The 25,427-nt window shown below is 36.6% G+C and overlaps 1 protein-coding gene across 7 annotated transcripts in view; it reads left to right on the forward strand.

Moving 5' to 3' along the window:
* CATSPERT (catsper channel auxiliary subunit tau) overlaps positions 1–25,427 on the forward strand; it is a 160,186-nt gene that overhangs the window by 60,756 nt on the left and 74,003 nt on the right. For 5 of the 7 annotated variants that reach the window (XM_078451010.2, XM_078451014.2, XM_078451012.2 and 2 more), the window contains 8 exons: positions 1,821–1,865; positions 2,784–2,852; positions 4,473–4,552; positions 8,439–8,585; positions 13,010–13,115; positions 15,356–15,422; positions 17,504–17,547; positions 24,680–25,009. In XM_078451010.2, the coding sequence (XP_078307136.2) occupies positions 1,821–1,865; positions 2,784–2,852; positions 4,473–4,552; positions 8,439–8,585; positions 13,010–13,115; positions 15,356–15,422; positions 17,504–17,547; positions 24,680–25,009 (888 nt within the window). The remainder of the gene's footprint in view (positions 1–1,820; positions 1,866–2,783; positions 2,853–4,472; positions 4,553–8,438; positions 8,586–13,009; positions 13,116–15,355; positions 15,423–17,503; positions 17,548–24,679; positions 25,010–25,427) is intronic. The other 2 variants (XM_078451013.2, XM_078451011.2) reach the window with 2 other exon arrangements.

Genomic DNA, 25,427 nt, shown 5'->3' on the forward strand with positions numbered 1-25,427 from the left:
TGTTTCTTCTCATCCCTGATACATCTTGCATTCCTTTGAGGCTCTGGGAGAAAACAGAAACATCAGCTAATTGTTAGGGCCTAGGGTCCAGTTAAGGCATATAAACATATTGGAGTTTATAATATTCCTGGATTGATTATAAAAGGAATGCGAGTAATAATTTTGGGATGAACTCTGGTACTACTTTTGACTATTGGTTTAGCTATATGATCCTTATCAGATAAGCCTAGGACTAGGTGATAAACAGAAAGATGGGTAGTACTGTAATTCTTTGAGAAAGTCAAGAGAGAATTTGAAGGTGTGAAATATTGTTAGACTAATGCCTTGTAAAGCATCATACCTTTGAGTATCTATCTCTCTATACCTTTGAGTAGTTTAGCATTGCCCCCACCTCCACCCCACCCTGCACTTTCCCAGACTGGGCCTAAGCCCAGTAACTTGCTTTGGGCAGAGCAAAACCAATTTCAGGACAGGTTGCCAAACAGCTCATTGCCACACATTGAAACTCACCAGAGGAGCTGAGTGAAAGCAAGCCTAAAACTCAGTGGATTTGAGAAGCACATTCAAGATGAACATATTAATTGGCTCCAGTGAAGACTTAATTGGCAGATCTCAGTGAGACCTAGAGGAAGAACTCAAAGATATTACCATAGTTTAAAATATGACTAAAAGTTTACTTTATATATGAGGGAGATGAATCACTCTGTAGGTCAAGTTCTTTCATCAAAAGCAGAGGCACAGTTTATAAAAGGGAAGAAAAAAGCAGTCTTGAAACAATACAGTATTTCCCCAGTCCCCACTTTGGGAAAAGGGATGCTATCAAGAATAAGAAGCTATAAAGAGCAGGTTGACAGGACATTAAGGAAATCTATTTCAGTTATTTGCGAATTTTCTGAGAAATCTTGTGACTATATGAAGAACATATATATATGCTAATTCTATGTGAAGTCGGCCATGTACCACCAGATGTTATTTCCTTCATTATAATGCTTCACCAGGAACTGAGAGGGCAGGAGTTAAATAGGTTCTGCAGATTGCTGGGTTTTACAGGTGGTGAGGATGTATGAACCAGGTGCTAAAGTTTTCACTAAATGAGAATTATGACCAGAATGTCTGAAACACATGCCAGATAGCATGAAGCTTAAAAATGGAAAACTGCTTATATCTATGTGTAATAATATGATCTAGGAGCACTAGAAGGGGAATGTGGAGGATGCTGCTCCACCTGCTGGTCTTGAGGTATGTGGGCCTTCACTTGAGTCTATGAGGGAAACAGCATCCTTAGTGGTAAGCCAAGTCTTAGGTAAAATAAAGAGGAAATGTTTAGTGGAGCAGTTAAAGATGGGAGGTTGTTTGTTAACCCTGGGATGCTGGATTAAATGGGAGGACTGATAGCACGGCAGAGATGATGAGAGGTGGTGAACAAGGATACCCAAGGTTTACCTGGTTAAAAAAATGCCAACAGTCCTGACGATGAGAGAAGCAGCCCTATCATGAGTCAGCTTATCATGCAGATTTTTGTTAAACCCCACAAAGGAGTGCAGGCATGGTCCTTTAAGACTTGGAGAAAGGGGAACTATGACTAGCAGAAACATTTTTGTCTAAAACATAATGTAAATATTAACATTTACTTTTGGTACAACCCAGAATTTTTATTTTCTTCCAAATATTCATTATAATTGTATTTAGCTATTAAATTAACGTGCATTAAAAATCACAATCTAATTTTCCAAAATTTATGAAATAGTTTAGATTACATATGGATGATTATATGAGTGACTCTGTATTTGAGAATTTTATCATTTATTACTTTTTTCCAGAAAGGGTGCTTTATTGAAGAATTTCAAATGTTGAATAAAAACATAGTAAGAACTTTACTGAAACTCCCAAAGCTTTGTGCACATACTTAACATTTTTTATAGCTTTGCTCTGATATAGTTTTAACCTCTGATAGTGTTTCCATTCTCTTTGTTACTCTACCAGTCACTATTTGAATTCATAGAAATTTATTAAATAGAAAGAACAATATTTGCTCACAAAATCTTCATCTCCACCTTTTTGTTTGTTTGTTTGTTTTAAATGCTGCTACCTTACTGCTAAATGGTGAACAAGAAAACTGAAATCATTGGATAAGAGAGTAAAATATCCTAGCTGCTTCTTTGACTCTTCAGCTTTAATTGAGGAAATATTTTTCTCCTTGAGGAGTTTCTGAAGAGTTGTTTACAGTTCTCACTTGAATTTCTTTTTAAGTGCTTAAAATTATTATTTTGATTAATTGGTCTTCTATTCAAAGAGACTTTTGCCAATAGCTAAAACAGGGACAAGGAACATAAAGAAGAGAATGATGGACATTTGAGGTCATAACCTCTGATACCCTCCTTCATTTCACATTTGAGCAAGCTAGGGTTCAGAGAGATGAAATCACTTGTCTAAATAAAATTTTTATCTGAAAATGGAAGTGGAGATAGGAGAAGTGTGAGTAAATACTTTAAAACCATATGCATGTATGTTCATATATGTATCAAGGTAATCCTATTAATTATAAATTGAAATTTTCTCTTTAACACTCATATAATATTCCTTAACATAAAGTTTTTAACATTTCAGGAACTCCATAGATTCTTCTATCGGGGTTCCTTGGGTGAATTTTTTTTGTTTTTTAATCAGGATGTATTAATGCTTTGGTTTTTTAAACATAAATTTGTGATGTAAAAATATTAGTTGGCTATCACTTTTTCATTAAAATATCTTTCTGATCAATAAAATATTTGCCACGTGTTTAGTTTATCTGCAGGGTGGAGGTGGAATTTATGTTCTCCTATGGAAACTTTGGTTATGGATTTTCACATCAGGTTAGTTCCTCTCTTTTAAAAATTATTCTATAGCTCTTTAGTCAAATCTCTTCTGAGCCTCTATTCAGTTTGGTAAATCCTTTAAAATACATATTCTTTTTAAAAAATGAAATAAATATTTTTAAAAGAATGCTGTTTTTCTCCGGCCTAAGGATAAAGGAAACTACCATTTTTTATTTCCGTGTACATTTAAAAATAATCTTTATTCAAAACGCCTTTATCATAAAACTTTGCTCTTGTGTCTGTGTTTTCATTGGGTTAAAAACAGTTATTTTAAGTATGTAAGAAGTGTAGATTTTTGTATCTAAAAATACTCATTAAAAATGGAGTCATTAATTATATTCACATAACATTTTTTACTCTGGTCACATATGTTCCTCCCCCCACCCCCCACAGTTATTTCAATATCTGGTGTTATTTGAGCCTTCCTTCATTTATCAAGAAAGTAGTATTTTCAAAGAAGTTAATCCTCCTAGCTTTGGCCTGCCCCCTTTAAATTCATTACATATATCCATGTTCCAGTGGAAACTTTTGTACATTAACCTGTGTCCTGTTTTTTTATTATGTCCTTAGGCTACATTTGTTTTGAAATAACTCTTGATATACCTTGGTATTATCACAACTTTGGGGCATTTATAAATCCAGTGCCATCAGTGGTGCTGTTATATAGGGGATATGACCTGTATACTTTGCATATAATCTTTCATTTCTGTTTTTTGCTATTTTTTTATAGTCTTGGGTTTTTTTTTAAATTAGGAATTGAGAGTAGGTACATTATTCTTATTAAATAAGTCTATTGCTGTATTATCCCTGGTAAAATGTTATTCTAAAATTTTGCCTATGGTATATCATAATAGTTTTTAATGCATTTTGAATCAGAAGTGATATACAGAAGAAAGCACTAGACACAATCTTTTTTTCATCTTTTTTCCTTCTTTCCTTTGATTTTTCTTTCTTTTCCTTCTGCTTATTTATTTTCTTGTGAATTGGCCCTTATAGGGACTTCTGTTTAGTCCCTTTTGTAACAGTTTATAAGCACCAACTTCAGAGGTAGATTTTGTGTCCGGATATAAGTAAAACATGTGGCAATCACATTCGTAGGGGATATCCTCTTTTCAGATAAGACTAGGCAAGTATTATTTTATGTAAGTGGGCTCTACCAAAAACATGGAACAGAGGTATTAGGTGAAAAAGAGTGGGAAATATAAAAGTTTTTGATTTTGGTTCTATGTTGGTGAACTTTTCAGTAATATAGTTCCCTACTCCCCTGTCTTGAAAATGTAAAAAGAGCACTACACTGGGGGCAGATAAAGCTGCATTCAAAACCTGGCTATGATGTCTCTTGGGTAACCCTTGAACAAAGTAGTTCATCTTCAGCATTTTTTTGTAAAATAGGCACAGTTATCTACATCATAGGATTATTGAGAGGATAAAATAATATTAAAGATATAATGTTCTTGACAGATATTTAGTGCTCCGTAAATATTAGTTCTTTTTTCCTCTTTTAATTCTATTTCTTTTTTAATGTATTTAAGGCTTATAGTCCTAGAGAATAGTAGTATTAGAGTGAACTGTAATTGTAACTAAGCAGTGTTAAAACACACTTACGATTTTCTTCAGTTAAAACCTCTTCAGAAAATTGTTGAGCCATCCATGTTTATGAATATTGCACCACCTCCAGAAAGAACAGACCCTGTGACGTAAGTGTTTGAACACTTATGTACATAATAAGATTATGTGGCATTTAAAGCATTTAATCCATTTGATGGATCATTTTGGTGTCTTAAGACCTAGCCAGAATGGGCTAGACTCCAAGGTAAAGAGAGTAGTGAATTGTTTTGCTTAATAAGATGGGAGAAAATTTGGGTTTCTGGGTATATTCCTGGAGAAATAAGATAAAGAAGAGAGGGTGCTTCATGGCTGATGGGGGGAGGAGGGAAGGTAGGGTTAGCTTGATAAGGAAAGATAGTCAGTGAGATACCCTCTTCTAGAAGGAGGTGAGGGACTTGTAAGATCAAAGTGTCTAATAGTTCTCAGTTTTATGCTCTACAGTATAGTAGTGTTACCCCCACTTTGACATATTGCAGTTGTTACCTACAAATCTTCAGCAAAAAGTCCATGCTCAAAAAATGTTATTAGCAAACCAAAATTAAATGGTTTAATTTAAACCATTAAACCATTAAAAAATGTCAACCAATCTTAAAATTGAAACAGTAAAAATAGATAAAAGAAAAATGAGCACCTGAGATAGAAATTTAATCCATAGTGCTATCGAAGAAAAAGAAATGGAGAAAATAGGAATGAGGGAATTAGGTATAGGATGAGAACTTATGTTCTGAAGTGCTTATTGTCCTGTAGTCTCACCAGCACTGGGTATTATCATTAAAAATAAATTTTGTCCACTTGATATTGGTCATTTGTTGAAATGGTAAAATTTGAATGTTTTATGTTTATTGATCATTGTTTCCTTTTCCACTCATTGATTCGATAAACATTCATTAAATGTCTGCTATATCTCCAAGGCATTGCAAATACTAAAATAAATGAGGCCTGGTCCCTGCCCTCTAGTAGCTCATGGTTTAGTGCAAAGTTAACTTGTAAAAAGGAATTATTATAATACAAATGAGATAAGAATCCTCCTAGAGGTAAACATAAGGAACTATGGGTGTGGGATAGTGGTGGAAGGAACAAAATTGGGTCATAGCAAAATTATTGATTTATGATAAGCAGAGATTCCGCATTTAATGTTGCAGATTAGGGTGTTAGAAAAGGCTCCATTTGGTTGTTTGGTTGCAGAAACATGAACCAAATGAAGTCCACTTGAGTGAATTAGAAATGCCAGACCTGCCTTGGTTTAATTAGAGGAAGGTATTCAAGGGCATAGAAAGATGGTGATATTGGCATGGATTTGTCTTTAAGACCTACTCACTCACCCAGGGAGGGTCCAGAAGATATACCTTTCACATGACAGTGAGAAGTAAATTTGTGAGGGGACCTCCACCCTTGAAGAACTCTGTGATTGCTTTTCTTTGTGGGCCAGACCTCACAGTGGGAGCTGCAGTCACTGAACTGGGAAAACCTGAATGCAATGGGGAATAACTGGATTCCAGGATGGCAGGGGCCAAGTGATGGCACTCAACCACCAATGACAAGACACGTTACCGTAATAGACAGTAGAGTCAAAGCAGCGATCAGAATAGTTTGACTCACATGGACCTTTGGCATTGGCTAATTAATCATGGTGTTCCTAGAAATAACATATATAGGAAGCCTACTAAATTCTTTCTTAATCTGTATAACCAGAAAAGTTCTAGGTCAAGTGAACAAAACTCTGACCTGAGTCATAAAAAGAGTCATAGCTCCTCAATCGTTTCCCAGATTTGAGCCAGTTTGCAGACCCAGAAACCTTCAAATGAAGGGGATGCTTTCTCCCCTTAAGGAGAGATGCTAGTATGCTGATAAAAATTTGTAATGTTAATCTTTCTCCCAGCTTTCCCAAAAGGGAAGGAGAGCCTTTTACCAGGGTTAATTGTACATTAGGGAAAAGGAAATAATCAGACCTTTCAGAGACTACTACTAGACTTTTCAGAGACTACTGGACACTACTGGCTCCGAAATGACACTAATTCCTGAAGACTCAAAACATCACTGTTGTCCACCAGAGTAGGGACTTAGGGAAGTCAGGTGATAAATGGAGTTTTAAACCCATCCTGTGGTTATTTCCCTAATTCCAGATTGCCTAATTGGCACCAACACACTTAGCTATAGGTGAATCGCTACACTGATTGCCTGACCTATGGACCTAGGGATTTTAGGATGGGAAAAGCTAAATGGAAGCCACTAGAGAGCTACCTCTACCTAGGAAAACAGTAAGCCAAAAGCAATACCACATTCATGGAGGGATTCAGAGATTAGTGCCATTATCAAGGACTCAAAGATATAAAAGTGGTGATTCCCATCTCATCCCCATTTAGCTCACTTATTTTGGCCTGTGCATAGAATAGATCTTGGAGAGTGACAGTAGATTGTTCTAAGCTTAACCAGGTAGTGATTCCGATTGTAGCTGCTGTACCAGGTGTGGTTTCATTTCTTGGACAGGTTAACACATCCCTTGGTACCTAGTATGCAACTAGTGATCTGGCAAATGCTATTTTCCCAGTATAAAGACCATAAAAAGCAGTTTGCTCTCTTTCAGCTGGCAAGGTCAGCAATATACTTTCACTGTCTTACCTCAGGTATATCAACTTCTCCAGCCCTATGTCATTAAATATGTTCACAGGAATCTTGATTGCCTTTCCCCTATATAAAACATTATACAGGTTCATTACAATGATGCCCTTTAAGCTGATTGGATCTAGTGAACAGAAAGAAGCAACTAATCTAACTTACTTAGGTAAGACATTTGCATGTCAGAGGTTGTAGGAAGAATTCTGACAAAAATTCAGGGGTCTTCTACCTCATTGAAATTTTGAGGAGCCAGTGGTATGGGACTTGTCGAGATAATCTTGCTAAGGTGAAAGATAAGTTGTTGCAACTGGCCCTTCCTATAACTAAAACAGAGGCACAACACTGGTGGCTTTTTTGGATTTTGGAGACAACTTATTCCTCATTTGGGTGTGCTACTCTGGCCCATCTAACAAGTGACTGGAAAAAAAAAAAAAAATATATATATATATATATATATATATATATATATATATATATATATATATATATATAATCTTTTTTCCCCTCCTCATATCTTACCATCATGTAACATACGCTATATTGACTTTATATTATAATTGACTTTATATTCTATTTAAATATTGTTAAACTTGCATCACACTATTTAAGTTTCAGGGTATTAAGAAGAGTAAACATCACTCAAAGACTTTTATTCTTTTCTGGGGAAGAGGCTAGTGAGTTTTTGGTTGTATGCAGGATAGTTATGTCATGTTATTGTTCTCATTTGGAGATCAAATATGTTTTAAAGAGATACTTCTGGGTGTCAGGTTGACAAGTGGTGGGTGGACTTGTGATGATTAATTTTATGTGTCAACTTGACCAGATCTAGAGGTTGGGAGAGAGGTCTGGGATTAAACACTTTCTTTCTTTCTTTCTTTCTTTCTTTCTCTTCTTTCTTTTCTTTCATGTTTGTTTATTTTTTGAGAGAAAGACAAAGCACAAACAGGGGAGGGGCAGAGAGAGGGAGACAGAGTCCAAACGAGGCTCCAAGCTCTGAGCTGTCAGCACATAGCCCGATGCGGGCCTCGAACCCATGGACCATGAGATCATGACCTGAGCCAAAGTCAGACGCTCAACCAACTGAGCCACCCAGGCACCTCTGGGCTTAAACACTTTCTACTCCTCATTAGAACTTCAGGTCCTTATCTCCTTTCCCATCCCTGCTGCCCATCTTTGTAGTAAGAGTGCTCAAGAGAGCACTTCTGTCAGGATCTCTGATCTTTTTCTTTTTTCCTAGCTCTACCCTCTGATGGTTCAAGGTAGACAGGTGAGATTGCAATGTAGAATTGATAGCTACCACTGATTTTAGAAGTGTCATTTGTGTAATTTCAATATTTAACATTATAACCAATTTTGCAGAAATGTAATTACACCACAGCCAATAGAATATCCAGCATTCCTATCCCCAGACCTGAATGTTACTGTTGGGATGCCAACTGCAATGCCCCAATCCAACCAGCCATCTGTAGTGCGACTTGAAAAACTTCAGCAACAACCTCGGGAAAGGTAAAAAAAAAAAAAAAAAAAAAAAAGTCTTCATCTCATTTATGTGTTATTTGTACATTAATTTTTTCTTTTGAGACATGAGCTTTAGGTATTTGTTTAGAAAAGTCAATGAAATGATAGGAAAAGAGGTGATAACTTATTTATAAGGGAGAAAGTATAATACTTGCTCTACTCTTGACTCAACATGTATTCTATAGGTCTCTTGTGCTTTTTTCTGTATTTCCCATCCTTTTTTCTCTATGCTTCAGTGTAAATAATTTCTCCCATCGTATCTTACAGTTCACTGGTTCTTTTTTCTTTGTTTCTAATCTGTTGTTAAACTAATTGAATTCTTTTGTGTGTGTATGGGTTTTTTTTTTTAAGTTTATTTATTTTGAGAGAGAGGAGAGAGAGAGAGAGAGTGAGCTGAGGAGGAGTAGAGAGAAGGAAAGAGAGAGAAAACCAAGAAGCTCCACACTGTCAAGTGCAGAGCCTGATGTGGGGTTCAAACTCACAAACCATAAAATCATGACCTGAACTGAAATCTGGAGTCAGACACTTAACCGACTGATCCACCCAGATACCCCAAACCAATTGAATTCTTAATTTCAGTTATTTTATTGAAGTTATTTTCCTTTATTTTATAGTTTCCACTTCTCTACCAAAATCCCCTGACTTCTCTTTGAATTCTTTGAACATATTAGTCATTGCTATTTTTTAAGTTTATTTCTTTATTGGCGTACCTGGGTGGCTCAGTTGGTTAAGCGTCCAACTTCAGCTCAGATCATGATCTCAACATTCGTCAGTTCGACCCCATGTCAGGCTCTGTGCTGTGCTCCAGCTCAGAGCCTGGAGCCCACTTCAGATTCCGCATCTCCTTCTCTCTCTGCCCCTCCTCCGCTCGCACTCTGTGCCTCTCTCAAAAATAAAAACATTTAAAAAAATTTTTAGGTTTATTTATTTTGAGAGAGAGAGCAAGAGAGAATGCATACACATGAGTGGAGAAGGGACAGAGAGGGAGGGAGAGAGAGACTACAAAGCAGGCTCCACACCATCAGCATAGAGCCTGACATGGGGCTTGATCTCACAAACTATGAGGTCATGACCTTAGCCGAGATCAAGAGTTGGCTGCTTCACTGATTGAGCCACCCAGGCACCCCAACCATTGCTATTTTAAAGTTCATCTGTGGTAACTTTATTATCTGGATCTCCTGTAGGTCTGTTTCTATTGGGTTTTTTCCCCTCATAATTTTCAGTCAAGCCTTACATTCTCATATACCTAGCTATTTTTATTGAGTGCCAAACATTGTATCTGTAGAACTAATTTGTGGCTCTTGATTGTATATTCTTACAGGGAGGATAGACACTTGCATCTGTCAGCCAACTAGACTAGGAAACTAGCAATCCCAGATCACTTAATTCACTTGAGATTGAGATTGAAATGATTTAGGTTTGTTTCCTATGAGGATTAGTCTTTTAATGGTTTAATCTTATTCCTAGTAGTAGGACTGGGACTAGTGTGAGGCAAGTAAGTCACAAGACAAGGAGGCTCTTATTCTCGTGGTTTAACCTTTTGGGGTCCCAACTGAAAGCCTAGATGTTTACCTTGGCTTTTCATCCTTGGCAGGGTCTGAACTCTGCTTTTTGTTCCCTAATTCTGGCATATCTATCTCCAGGCTCTTCTCATTTTCTTAGCTCTTAGCCACCACAAATGCCTGGAAGGAAAAATGGTACCAAATGATGGGGCTTATTGTCTCTGAGATTCCTATAATCTTGGATCTGTAAATCCTTGGTGCTTTTATAACTGACTGATGCTTTCAGACACAATTTTTTAAAATTTTTATTAAAAAAAATTTTTTAATGTTTATTTATTTTTGAGAGAGAAACAGAGACAGACTGCAAGTGGGGAAGTGGCAGATAGAGAGGAAACAAAGAATCTGAAGTAGGCTCCAGGCTCTGAGCTGTCAGCACAGAGCCCGACACAGGGCTTTAATTCATAGCGAGATCCTGACCTGAGCTGATGTTGGACTCTTAAGCAACTGAGCCATCGAGGTGCCCCACTTTCAAATATAATTTTTAAAAAAATATTGTCCAGCCTTTTTAGTTGTGTAGTAAGATGGTTTATCTGAAGTAACCTAGTCCACCATTGCCAGAAGCAGAACTCCTTGGTCACTTAAAAAATGATTATTTATGTTGAATACATTTTTTACTCAGACTCATAACTTATTAATTCATTAACATTGAGCTGAATGACCAAAGAACCCTTTTATCCTCTATTCTGATGTTTTATTCGTTTAGTAACATTATTGAATACCTAGTGTGTGTCAGGCACTATTATGGGGTACTAGATATACAATGGTGATTTTTAAAAACATATTTGTTAGTGTCCTCTTTCCTTCTTTGTAAGCATAATGAAGGTTTATCAATACCCCCATCCCACCCCCACCAAAGTCTGCTGTTAGTTTCATTGATTTTTTTTTCTGTTGTCTTTTTAGTTTCTATTTTTCCCCACTCTGGTCTTTGTTATTTCCTTTGTTTTACTAATTTTGGCTTAGTTCTTTTTCCTGGTTCCTTGAAGTATAAAATTATTTGAGATCTTTCTTTTTCTTATTGTAAATGCTTACTGCTTTTAACTTACCTCTTAGAAGTGTTTTTGCTACATCCCATAAGTTTTTATATGTTGTATTTCCATTTTCACTTGTCTCAAGATATTTAAAAATATTTTTCTTTTGGTTTCCTCTTTGACCCACTGGTTATTCAGTAGCATGTTGCTTAATCTCTGCTGAAAATTTGTGAAATTAGCAGTTTCTTCTCGGAATTGATTATGGTCAGAAAGGATGCTTGATATGATTTTAGTCATCTTAAATTTATGAGTACTTGTTTTATGGCCTAACATATCTATCCTGAAGAATGTTTCACATGTACTTAAGATGACCATTGGATGGAATGTTCTATAGAAGTATTAACTCTGTGATTTAATGTGTAGTTTAGCTTCAGTGTTTCTTTATAAATTTTCTGTTTGGTTGATCTATCTATTGAGGTAAGTGGGGTTTTAAAGTCCCTTACTATTATTATATTGCTGTCTAGATAACAGAGGCAGTAACCTCTTTGACATCAGCCATAGGAACTTCTTACTAGATATGTCTCCTGAGGCAAGGGAAACAAAAGCAAAAATGAACTGTTGGGACTTCATCAAAATAAAAACCTTCTGCACAGTGAAGGAAACAATCAACAAAACTAAAAGCAACCCATGGAATAAGAGAAGATATTTGTGAATGACATATCTGATAAAGGGTTAGTATCTAAAATATATAAAGAACTTAGACATCTCAACACCCAAAAACCAATGAAAGAACGGGCAGAAGATATGAATAGACATTTTCCCAAAGAAGACATCCAGATGGCCAACAGACATGTAAAAAGATGCTCAGGGAAATACAAATCAAACTGCAATGAGATACCCCTCACACCTGTCAGAATGGCTAAAATGAACAACACAAGAAACAACCGATGGATAAAAGAGAGCCATCTTACACTGTTGGTGGGAATGCAAACTAGTGCAGCTACTTAGGACAAAACAGTATGGAGGTTCCTCAAAAAGTTAAAAATCCAGCAATGGCACTACTAGGTATTTACCCAAAGAATACAAAAAATACTAATTCAAAGGGATACATGCACCCCAATGTTTATAGCAGCATTATCAACAGTAGCCAAATTATGGAAAGAGCCCAAATGTCCATTAACTGATGAGTGGATAAAGACACACACACACACACACACACACACACACACACACACACACACACACACGAATATTACTCAGGCATAAGGAATGACATGTTGCTATTTGCAATGACATGGATGGAGCTAGAGTATTATGCTAAGTGAAATAAGTCAGAGAAAGACAAATACCATATGATTTCACTCATAGGCAGAATTTAAGAAACAAAGGAAATGATCATAGGGGAAAAAAGAGAGAAACCAAGAAACAGCCTCTTAGCTATAGAGAACAAGCTAATGGTTACCAGAGGGGAGGTCGGAGGGAGGGACGGGTTAAATGAGTGATGGTGATTAAAGAGTGTACTTAGTGTGATGCACACCAGGTGTTGTATGTGAATTTTGAATCACTAAATTGTACGCCTGAAACTAATATTACATTGTATATTAACTAACTGGAATTTGAATAAAAACTTAAATCATCACTATCAAAAATGTGTTTTGTGTGCCGTTATGAGATTCAATCCTCTCCTCAACCCTCCTCAGGTAGCTACTGCTCTCATTTTTATTATAATCATTCCTTTCTTTCATATTCTTAATATACTGCTGGTTTGCCTCTCAGAACATTTTATAAGTGTATCAATACTGAATGTATTCTTCTGTGAATCATGCCATATATGTTCTTCTGTCACTTATTTTTTAAATGTATACCTGATTTCTTTCTTTAGGCTGGAAAAAATGAAAAAAGAATATAGGAATCTGAGTACATGGATAGAAAAAGCTAGCTATTTAGAAAGAGTTCTTACCCCAAAATTGGCCAATAAAGAATGTAAGGTAATTAACATAATACATTCTCCATATCTAACTTCTAATACTATTTATTTAAAAAAGATTATGATAATTAAAAGTGATAATAAGATATTGCTTAGTTTTTGATATATAAAATGCTATTCATGATTCATGTACTTTCCTATTTTCCTAATGTGACATTCAATAAATGTTAACTAATAATTTGTAAGATTTGGTTTTTTAACAGCTTTGTTAAGATATAATTCACCTGCTTAAAGTATAGAATTCAGTGACCTTTAGTATATTCACAGAATTGTATGTCCATTGCTATAATCAATTTTCAAACATTATTACCCCCCGAAGAAACCCCCTAACCAAACCTCTCACACCCCTCTAGCCCTAGACAATAACGAATATCCTTCCTGTTTTCGTAGATTTGCTGATCCTAAACATTTCATTTGAGTGGAACCAATGAATATATAGTTCTTTGCGACTTGCTTCTTTAATTTAGCATAGTGTTTTCAGGATTCATCCCATTGTAGCATGTAGCAATACTTTGTTTCTTTTTACTGCCAAATAATATTCCACTATATGGATATGTACCACATTTTGTTTATCCTCATCAGTTGATGGACATTTGGGTTGTTTTGACTTTTTAGCTGTCATCAGTTATGCTCCTGTGACCATTCATATGCAGATTTTTATGTGGGCATATGTTTGTGATTTTCTTGGGTATATTCCTAGGAGTGGAATTGTTAGATCATACAGTAATTCCCTCTTTAACTTTTTCAGGAACTGTCAAACTGTTTTCCATATCAGCTGCACAATTTTACATCCAACCAACAATGTACGAAGGTTCCATATATTCTCCAACACTTGTTATTTTACTTTTCTGTTGTTGTTGTTTTAATTATAGCCATCCTAGTGGTTTGAAGTGGTAACTCTTCGGTAGTGGTTTTGATTTGCCTTTCTCTGATAACCATTGATGTGAACATCTTTTCATGTGTTTACTGGCCATTTGTATATCTTCTTTGATAAATGTTTGTTCAAATCCTTTGTTGATTTTAAAAAATTGGGTTATTTTTATTTTTTAATTTTTTAATGTTTATTTTTGAGAGAGAGAGAGAGAGAGAGAGCAAGCAAGCGTGAGTGGAGGGAGGGGCAGAGAGAGAGACATACACACACACACAGAATGTGAAGCAAGCTCCAGGCTCTGAGCTGTCAGCACAGAGCCTGACACGGGGCTTGAACTCACCAACTGCGAGATCATGACCTGAAGTCAGACGCTTAACTGAGTCACCCACGCATCCCTAGGTTATTTTTATTTTTATTGTTCAGTTGTAAGAGTTCTTTATATATTTTGAATACTAGACCTTTGTCACATATATAAGTGAGGTTTAATATTTAGAAATATAATCTAACCAGGGCACCTGGGTGACTCAGTCAGGTAAGCGTCTGACTTTGGCTCAGGTCATGATCTCACTGTTGATGGGTTCGAGCCCCGAGTCGGGCTCTGTACTGACAGCTCAGAGCCTGGAGCCTGCTTCACATTCTGTGTCTCCTTCTCTCCTGTCCCTCCCTTGCTCACTCTCTGTCTCTGTGTCTCAAAATAAATAAACATCAAAAAAATTTTTAGAAACCTATATATTTTGACCTGTGGCAATAGAGATTCAAAGAGGTTTCAGTAAATTCATAAAATGTTGACTAAGATCCCAGCCTTGAAGTGGTAGTCATAACATACAGATATATTAATGATTTTCAGTGCCTCATTATAATTGGGCATAGTGATACTGCTTTAGGGTAAATTGATTAGCACTTCCTCATACAGAATTAGTATTTTATGGAAAATTTGGGGGGCTCTTCATTAAAGGAACTATGGACTTTGTGTTCTTATTAAAACATCAATATTTTATAACAGTCAAGGATCACGCTACCTTATAATTCCTCTTTGCAACTTATAGGCCATAATGTTTTCCAATAAAAAAGTAATCTGTTTTCTGGGTGTATTCTCTTATGTCACTTGAAGTTACAATATTATGTCATTTATCTCATAATCTTTTTCTCTCCTACATTTGTCACTCAAATACCCTATCAATTCTTGGATATCCTCTCCTTGGAACATTAACTCCTAGCTAGAGTATACTCTTGAAGATAGTGTTGTTTGGATTGCTTTTCTCATAAACCCATATTCTTCTGTAAATTTTAAAGAAGGTAATAAAAGAAGTTATAAAGGCAGATTAGCTCTGTCAACATTTCTCCAATATCTTTTTTTTTCTTGTTTCTAGGGAAGTGATACCAATGAGGTACTTGAAAGCCAATTTGAAAAGAAGTCTGAAGATACTGTAATATCAGGTTCAGAAACTTAATTCACATTATTTATTTATTATTAAGATAATTAAAAAGAAGGTGGTTGTATCACAAAAAGAAAATTAATAATTTGCTTTAGGTGGATTTCATTTTTTTCTTGGAAATAAATATGCATCTCATTATAGTTTTACTATTAGGTATTTATTTTGTAACACCTTAAAGAAAAGGCTTAGACCCAATTAAGAGTTATTTTTTTTAAATGCTCCTGTATTCCTTGTAAGGACAAGAAAATAGTTAAATCTTAACTATGATCTATGAAAAAGGTATATTCTTAAACGTTAGCTGTAGAGGTGTGTGTGTGTGTAAGAGGAAGGAAGACAGCGGAGGGCAGGAAATTAAATTAGCATTAAATTTTAGAACTTACCACAAATTATCAATAAGATAATGGAAGAGATTGTTATGGTAGTCTTTAAAAAAATCTCTCTGTTAAAAGATACATTTAGAAAGTAAGTTAAAATATATGCATAATACTATATCTATAAAATCTTGGATTCTGCCGGTGTAGAATAATGATTTATTGTTGCAAGACTTGTGCCACAAATTACTTCTCTACTTCCCTGCTTCTACCTCCTGGCCACCTTAGCTTTTGATATGTTCTTTTCCTAACCTCTGAGGATCAACCAGACTAGCAGAGCTACTGAATCTTTAGCCTACTCTTCACCTGAAATGCTCGTTTCACGAGTAAGAGAATCAGTTTCCCTCTTCCCTATCAGTGTTGAAGATTGGAGGTTTACCTCTCTTACTCACTGGTGGTTGCCAACTTTTTTTTCCCCAGAGAGTTTATTTTTATTTTTATTTATTATTATTTTTTTCTTATCCAAAGAGTTTTTTTTTTTTTTCCTTAGCTGAAGAGTTTATTTCAAGTCTGGTGACTTGTTTTCTTCTGGTATTCCTATATCTTCTTATAGCTTCAGCTAACATTTATTCATCACTGTGTTGCAGGCCTTTAGCCTTTACCTGGATTATATAACTCAATCCTCACATCAGTCAGTTGAGGGTGCTATTATTATTTATCCAGATTTCACACATGAGAAAGCTGAGGATCAAACAGATTAAGTAACCAGTCAAAAGTTACACAGCCATTAACTGATTGGGGTTGAATTTGAACCTCGTCTGTTTGACCCAAGAGCTCAAACATTTGGGGTGCCTGGGTGGCTCAGTCGGTTAAGTGTTGACTCTTGATTTTGGCTCAGGTCATGATCTCACGGTTTGTGATTCCAGCCCTGCATTGGGCTCTGCACTGACAGTGTGGAGCTTCTTTGAAATCCTCTTTCTCTCTGCCCCTCCCCTATTCTCTCTCTCTGTCTGTCTGTCTCTCTCTCTCAAAATAAGTAAATAAAAACTTTAAAAAGTATATCAAGAGCTCAAGCATTTAACCATATTGCTGCTCACATCTTACATATACTTGTGTCATACCTATAAGATAAGCCATCATTATCCTGTTTTACATATGGGAAAACCAAAGCTCAGAAAAATGGGTAAGCTGACCCCACAGCTAATAGTGACCATAATAAATTTTGTTTTATACTAGACTTAATACATACCTTTCTATCTCAATTTTTTATTCCTTCTTTCTTCCTTTTAGGTTTTCTTTTCTACTTGATAAATATAGACTCTATATTTCTAGAAAAATTTTTATAAATGCTTCAGTCAGCCTCTTTTGAATGGTCCTAATTTCTCTGGATACATAAAACTTTATTCCAGTATCTTTTTTTCAGTCCCAGCTCTATCACTGACCATACGGGATTTATTTTATTTCCTCTTGACTTGTAGCAAAATATACTGTTTACCTGTTTTTATGTCTTACATTGATGAATCTGAAATCTTACCACTTTATGCATGTTTTCATTTTAAGTCCTCACTTTTTCATTTACCATTCCCCCATCTGCCCAGAGAGTCATCAGCCTGTTTTTACTAAATAGTATTTATGTGTGAATAGCTGCTTTGATTTAAATTGCTCTTTGTTCTTGGTGAGAAAGATCCTAATAGTATCTTATTAGTGTACATATATAAAAATGTTTATTTTATAATATAATAATAAAATATTACAATTCACTTATTTACAGATGTCCCCTGTATAAAGAAAGGAGCTGAAACTTCTCCAAGTGAGGTAAGGGAACTTGGAAGAGAACTTCTAATAGTCACTGTTTTTAAAGGGATGAAACATTTATAAATAAAAAAAATATTTGTGGATGGGGGGAAAAAAGCACCCAAGAAGTTATTCAGGTTTTTATGGTTATTTCTGTTATGGTAGTATCTGTATAATTACATTATTTAGTTGAGTTAATTTACACTCTTCAAAGGGAAATTACAGCATAAAATGGTAATATTTAAAAATACATATGAAGATGGGGACAAAAAATGTTGACGAAGAGCAAGGAGGCAGCAATTAATAAAAGCATAAAGTTAGTTCTGCACATTGATCTTAGAAATTGATGCCACAGACCTAACCACATTCATTACTTTCTCTATGTGTTTATAATCTATGTTTAAAATATAAAGAAAAAAATAGAGTTCACGTAATATTATTTGCATTTTAGCTAATTTTACATAGGAATTCATTCCATAAAGCAATGGATCCGTGTGTAAACCAACAAAGAATAAAAGATTTTTCTATACTACTTGACAAATAGGATTTAATATTTTTCATTGTGGGGTAAATGTCTTCTAAATATCAATTGAAGAGTCAACATGTACTGGTTTCCCCAGTCCAAGGAGACAGAGGGGAAAAAAGACAACATAGAGAATTTATCTTTCTTTTTTTTTTTAAAATATGAAATTTATTGTCAAATTGGTTTGCATGCAACACCCAGTGCTCATCCCAACAGGTGCCCTCCTCAATACCCATCACCCACCCTCCCCTCCCTCCCACCCCCATCAACCCTCGGTTCTCAGTTTTTAAGAGTCTCTTATGTTTTGGCTCCCTCCCTCCCTTTTTTTTTTCCTTCCCCTCCCCCATGGTCTTCTGTTAAGTTTCTCAGGATCGACATAAGAGTGAAAACATATAGTATCTGTATTTCTCTGTATGGCTTATTTCACTTAGCATCACACTCTCCATTTCCATCCATGTTGCTACAAAGGGCCATATTTCGTTCTTTCTCATTGCCATGTAGTACTCCATTGTGTATATAAACCACAATTTCTTTATCCATTCATCAGTTGATGGACATTTAGGCTCTTTCCATCATTTGGCTATTGTTGAGAGTGCTGCTGTAAACATTGGGGTACAAGTGCCCCTATGCATCAGTACTACTGTATCCCTTGGGTAAATTCCTAACAGTGCTATTGCTGGGTCATAGGGTAGGTCTATTTTTAATTTTTTGAGGAACCTCCACACTGTTTTCAGAGTGGCTGCACCAGTTTGCATTCCCACCAATGGTGCAAGAGGGTTCCCATTTCTCCACATCCTCACCAGCATCTATAGTCTCCTGATTTGTTCATTTTGGCCACTCTGACTGGCGTGAGGTGATATCTGAGTGTGGTCTTGATTTGTATTTCCCTGATGAGGAGGGACGTTGAGCATCTTTTCATGTGCCTGTTGGCCATCTGGATGTCTTCTTCAGAGAAGTGTCTATTCATGTTTTCTGCCCATTTCTTCACTGGATTGTTTTTCGGGTGTGGAGTTTGATGAGCTCTTTATAGATTTTGGATACTAGCCCTTTGTCCGATAAGTCATTTGCAAATATCTTTTCCCATTCCGTTGGTTGCCTTTTAGTTTTGTTGATTGTTTCCTTTGCTGTGCAGAAGCTTTTTATCTTCATGAGGTCCCAGTAGTTCATTTTTGCTTTTAATTCCCTTGTCTTTGGGGATGTGTCAAGTAAGAAATAGCTGCAGCTGAGGTCAGAGAGGTCTTTTCCTGCTTTCTCCTCTAGGGTTTTGATGGTTTCCTGTCTCACATTCAGGTCCTTTATCCATTTTGAGTTTATTTTTGTGAATGGTGTAAGAAAGTGGTCTAGTTTCATCCTTCTGCATGTTGCTGTCCAGTTCTCCCAGCACCATTTGTTAAAGAGACTGTCTTTTTTCCATTGGATATTTTTTCCTGCTTTGTCAAAGATGAGTTAGCCATACATTTGTGGGTCTAGTTCTGGGGTTTCTATTCTATTCCATTGGTCTATGTGTCTGTTTTTGTGCCAATACCATGCTGTCTTGATGATTACAGCTTTGTAGTGGAGGCTAAAGTCTGGGATTGTGATGCCTCCTGCTTTGGTCTTCTTCTTCAAAATTACTTTGGCTATTCAGGGTCTTTTGTGGTTCCATACAAATTTTAGGATTGCTTGTTCTAGCTTTGAGATGAATGTTGGTGCAATTTTGTTTGGGATTGCACTGAATGTGTAGATAGCTTTGGGTAGTAGTGACATTTTAACAATATTTATTCTTCCAACCCATGAGCACAGAATGTTTTTTCATTTCTTTATATCTTCTTCAATGTCCTTCATAAGCTTTCTATAGTTTTCAGCATACTGATCTTTTATATCTTTGGTTAGGTTTATCCCTAGGTATTTTATGCTTCTTGGTGCAATTGTGAATGGGATCAGTTTATTTGTCTTTCTGTTGCTTCATTATTAGTGTATAAGAATTCAACTGATTTCTGTACATTGATTTTGTATCCTGCAACTTTGCTGAATTCATGTATCAGTTCTAGCAGACTTTTGGTGGAGTCTGTTGGGTTTTCCATGTATAATATCATGTCATCTGCAAAAAGTGAAAGCTTAACTTCATCTTTGCCAATTTTGATGCCTTTGATTTCCTTTTGTTGTCTGATGGCTGATGCTAGAACGTCCAACACTGTGTTAAACAACAGCAGTGAAAGTGGACATCCCTGTCATGTTCCTGATCTCAGGGTGAAAGCTCTGAGTTTTTCCTCATTGAGGATGATATTAGCTATGGGCTTTTCATAAATGGCTTTTATGATGTTTAAGTATGTTCCTTCCATCCCGACTTTCTTGAGGGTTTTTATTAAGAAAGGATGCTGAATTTCGTCAAATACTTTTTCTGCATCAATTGACAGGATCATATGGTTCTTTTCTTTTATTAATGTGATGTATCACATTGATTGATTTATGAATGTTGAACCAGTCCTGCAGCCCATGAATGAATCCCACTTGATCATGGTGAATAATTCTTTTTATATGCTGTTGAATTCGATTTGCTAGTATCTTGTTGAGAATTTTTGCATCCATAGTTATCAGGTATATTGGCCTGTAGTTCTCTCTTTTTGCTGGGTCTCTGTCTGGTTTAGGAATCAAAGTAATGCTGGCTGCATAGAATGAGTCTGGAAGTTTTCCTTCCCTTTCTGTTTCTTTGGAACAGCTTGAGAAGGATAAGTATTATCTCTGTTTTAATACAGAATTCCCCTGGGAAGCCATCTGGTCCTGGATTCTTATTTGTTGGGAGATTTTTCATAACTGATTCCATTTCATCACTGGCTATGGGTCTGTTCAAATTTTCTATTTCTTCCTGTTTGAGTTTTGGAAGTGCGTGTGTGCCTAGGAATTGGTCCATTTTTTCCAGGTTGTCCAGTTTGTTGGCATGTAATTTTTCATAGTATTCCCTGATAATTGCTTGTACTTTTGAGGGATTGGTTGTAATAATTCCATTTTCATTCATGATTTTATCCATTTGGGTCATCTCCCTTTTCTTTTTGAGAAGCCTGGCTAGAGATTTATCAATTTTGTTTATTTTTTCAAAAAATCAACTCTTGGTTTCATTGATCTGCTCTACAGTTCTTTTAGATTCTATATTGTTTATTTCTGCTCTGGTCTTTATTATTTGTCTTCTTCTGCTGGGTTTGGGCTCCCTTTGCTGTTCTGCTTCTATTTCCTTTAGGTGTGCTGTTAGATTTTGTATTTGGGATTTTTCTTGTTTCTTGAGATAGGCCTAGATTGCAATGTATTTTCCTCTCAGGACTGCTTTCGCTGCATCCCAAAGTGTTTGGATTGTTGTATTTCCATTTTCGTTTGTTTCCATGTATTTTTTAATTTATTCTCTAATTGGCTGATTGACCCATTCATTCCTTAGTAAGGTCTTCTTTAACCTCCATGCTTTTGGAGGTTTTCCAGACTTTTTCCTGTTGATTTCAAGCTTCATAGCATTGTGGTCTGAAAGTGTGCATGGTATGATCTCAATTCTTGTATACTTATGAAGGGCTGTTTTGTGACCCAGTATGTGATCTATTTTGGAGAATGTTCCATGTGCATTCGAGAAGAAAGTATATTCTGTTGCTTTGGGATGCAGAGTTCTAAATATATCTGTCAAGTCCATCTGTCCTAATGTATCATTCAGGGCCCTTGTTTCTTTATTGATCCTGTGTCTAGATGAACTATCCATTACTGTAAGTGGAGTATTAAAGTCCCCTGCAGTTACCACATTCTTATCAATAAGGTTGCTTATGTTTGTGAGTAATTGTTTTATATATTTGGGGGCTCCCATATTCGGCACATAGACATTTATAATTGTTAGCTCTTCCTGATGGATAGACCTTGTAATTATTATATAATGCCCTTCTTCATCTCTTGTTACAGCCTTTAATTTAAAGTCTAGCTTGTCTGATATAAGTATGGCTACTCCAGCTTCCTTTTGACTTCCAGTAGCATGATAGACAGTTCTCCATCCCCTCACTTTCAATCTGAAGGTGTTCTCAGGTCTAAAATGAGTCTCTTGTAGACAGCAAATAGATGGGTCTTGTTTTTTTATCCCTTCTGATGCCCTATGTCTTTTGGTTGGCACATTTAGTCCATTTGCATTCAGTGTTATTATAGAAAGATATGGGTTTAGAGTCATCGTGATGTCTGTAGGTTTCATGCTTGTAGTGGTGTCTCTGGTACTTTGTGGTCCTTGCAACATTTCACTCACAGAATCCCCCTTAGGACTCTTGTAGGGCTGGTTTAGTGGTGATAAATTCCTTCAGTTTTTGTTTGTTTGGGAAGACCTTTATCTCTCCTTCTATTCTGAATGACAGACTTGCTGGATAAAGGATTCTTGGCTGCATATTTTTTTGTGTTCATCACATTGAAGATTTCCTGCCATTCCTTTCTGGCCTTCCAAGTTTCAGTGGATAGGTCTGTCGCTAGTCTTATCGGTCTCCCTTTATATGTTAGGTCATGTTTATCCCTAGCTGCTTTCAGAATTTTCTCTTCATCCTTGTATTTTGCCAGTTTCACTATGATATGTTGTGCAGAAGATCGACTCAAGTTACGTCTGAAGAGAGTTCTCTGTGCCTCTTGGATTTCAATGCCTTTTTCCTTCCCCAGATCAGGAAAGTTCTCAGCTATGATTTGTTCAAGTACACCTTCAGCCCCTTTCTCTCTCTTTTCCTCTAATGGAATTCCTATTATATGGATATTGTTGCATTTGATTGCATCACTTAGTTCTCTAATTCTCCCCTCATAGTCCTGGATTTTTTTTGTCTCTTTTTTTCTCAGCTTCCTCTTTTTCCATAATTTTATCTTCTAATTCACATATTCTCTCCTCTGCCTCTTTAATCCAAGCTGTGGTCACCTCCATTTTATTTTGCACCTCATTTATAGCATTTTTAGCTCTTCATGACTATTTCTTAATCCCTTGATCTCTGTAGCAATAGATTCTCTGCTGTCCTGTATACTTTTTTCAAGCCCAGCTATTAATTTTATGACTATTATTCTAATTATGACTAATATTCATGTTCCATTATATTGCTTAAATTGTTTTTGATCAATTCGTTAGCTGTCGCTACTTCCTGGAGTTTCTTTTGAGGAGAATTCTTCCGTTTCATCATTTTGGATGGTTCCTGGGGTGGCGTGGAACTGCAGGGCACTTCCCCTGTGCTGTCTGGAGTAACTTGTGTTGGTGGGCAGGGCCACAGTCAGACCCCATGTCTGTCCCTAGCCCACCGCTTGGGCCACAGTCAGACTGGTGTGTACCTTTTCTTCCCCTCTCCCAGGGGCAGGACTCACTGTGGAGTGGTGTGGCCCCTGTCTGGGCTACTTGCACACTGCTAGGGTTGTGGCGCTTCTTTGATGGGAACTGGCATATTAGCTGGGGTGGATCCGCAAGGTGCACAGGGGCAGGAGGGGCAGGCTCAGCTCACTTTGCCGTCAGTGGTCCCCTGCAGGAGGGGCCCTGCAGCACAGGGAGGGGGGCCGACCCGTTGGAGGGATGGATCCACAGAAGAACAGTGTTGGGTGTTTGCATGATGCAAGCATGTTTGGTGCTGGGAACTGATTCCCTTTGGGGTTTCGGCTGGGGGATGGAAGAGGGAGATGGCACTGGCCAGCGCCTTTGTTCCCTGCAGAAATGAGCTCTCTCTTCAGGGCTCAACACCTCTCTCTCCCTGTGTCCTCTCACCCTCCCACTCTCAGAACAGAGCTGTTGACTTTTAACATTCCAGATGTTAAGTCTCGCTGGCTGTCAGAACACACTCCCTCCGGCCCCTCGGCTTTTGCAAGCCAGACTCGGGGGATCTGCCTTGCCAGGCGGGCTGCCCCTCCACTGCCCCGGCTCCCTCCCACCAGTGCATGTAGTGCACACCGCCTCTCTGCCCTTCCTACCCTCTTCCGTGGGCCTCTTGTCTATGCTTGGCTGTGGAGAGTCCGTTCTGCTAGTCTTCTGGTGGTTTGCTGGGTTATTTAGGCAGATGTGGGTGGAATCTAAGTGATCAGCAGGACGCGGTGAGGCCAGCGTCCTCCTATGCTGCCATCTTCTCCCTAAATAGTCTCTATAGAGAATTTTTCATAGAGCTAAATTTGTTTGGCTTAACAGGTTGTCCTTTATTTGTTGATAGTGCTTTTTGTACTATTTTGCTATTAAAATTTCCTTTATTTTATTATATAGTTGTGATTTAATGGTATGTTCTTTGTGCTATTTTGCTGGTAAAATTTTATTTATTTATTGATATATTGGTGTAGCATAATAACAGCAAAATGTTAGACCCCTCAATTTTCTTTTTTGAGATGTTGCTGATTTATAAAATCTAAGTATATGAGAACCACTAATTTATAAAGCTGTGTGATCATTTTAATGGATAATATTCTATAGTCCATGGTTTCAGGCAAGTAGAGAATTTCTTAACACTTTTAATAAGGAATGTAACAATTGACAAACATTGGTGGTAACTTGTTATGATAAAGGATAAGGGTATAAATTATTTTAAGTCCAGTACTATTAGTTTTAAATCTTTTCTAGTCAGTAATGATTAATTGGTAGCTTTGCTTTATTGATATATTTTCTAGTTATTGGTAGCTTTGCTTTATTGATATATTTTCTAGTTGCAGGATAATGATGATAAGAAAGACCTTACTCTTCTACCAACTTTGAACCAGTCAGATCAAGATAATTCAGATACTATTGCAGTTGCTCCTGAAAGTGATGAGTCAACAAAGAAAACAGATGAGTCAACAAAGAAAACAGATGAGTCACCAAAGCAAACTCCATTGCGTGTTATTCCTAGCCTGACAGTAATGGAAGAGAGCAAAACATTGTTTTTAAAGGAATGCCAGTCAGAAGCTGTGCCAGAGGGAAAAATGAAAAATATATTATTTCCACCACATATGAAAGATGTGGAAAGCCTTTCACAAACAGACTCCTCTGCATCAGAGGTAAAGTTGAAAACTAGCTATATATATCCAGGTAAAATAAAGAAGAGGAACTTAGATTCATCTCTGGCAGAAATTAGATGGCAAAGCAACATTATAAGATTAGCTAGAAGGAAGAGCACAAGGTTAGTTTCCCCAGATTCGAAATCAAAAGGTAGGTTTCAAAGCCAAGATCTAGAGGAAGACCTTGAACTAAAGGTATCTGCCCTCGTATCAGAAGTATAAGACTATGAAAAACAAAATAATTCATTAAAAAAACACAAATAAATTGAAAATGCATTCAAAAGCCTCCAAGCGGAGGTGTGTCTAAGTATATTAAACATACCTACCCTGCGTATATCCATAAAGTAAGGAGGAAAAAGCCTTGAAAAAAAAAAAAAAGAGTGATTGGAGATACCTGTAGTACAAACTAGTCTCATGG

This window comes from Panthera onca, chromosome C1, assembly GCF_046562875.1.
Source record: "Panthera onca isolate mPanOnc1 chromosome C1, mPanOnc1 haplotype 2, whole genome shotgun sequence".
Lineage (NCBI taxonomy): Eukaryota > Metazoa > Chordata > Mammalia > Carnivora > Felidae > Panthera > Panthera onca.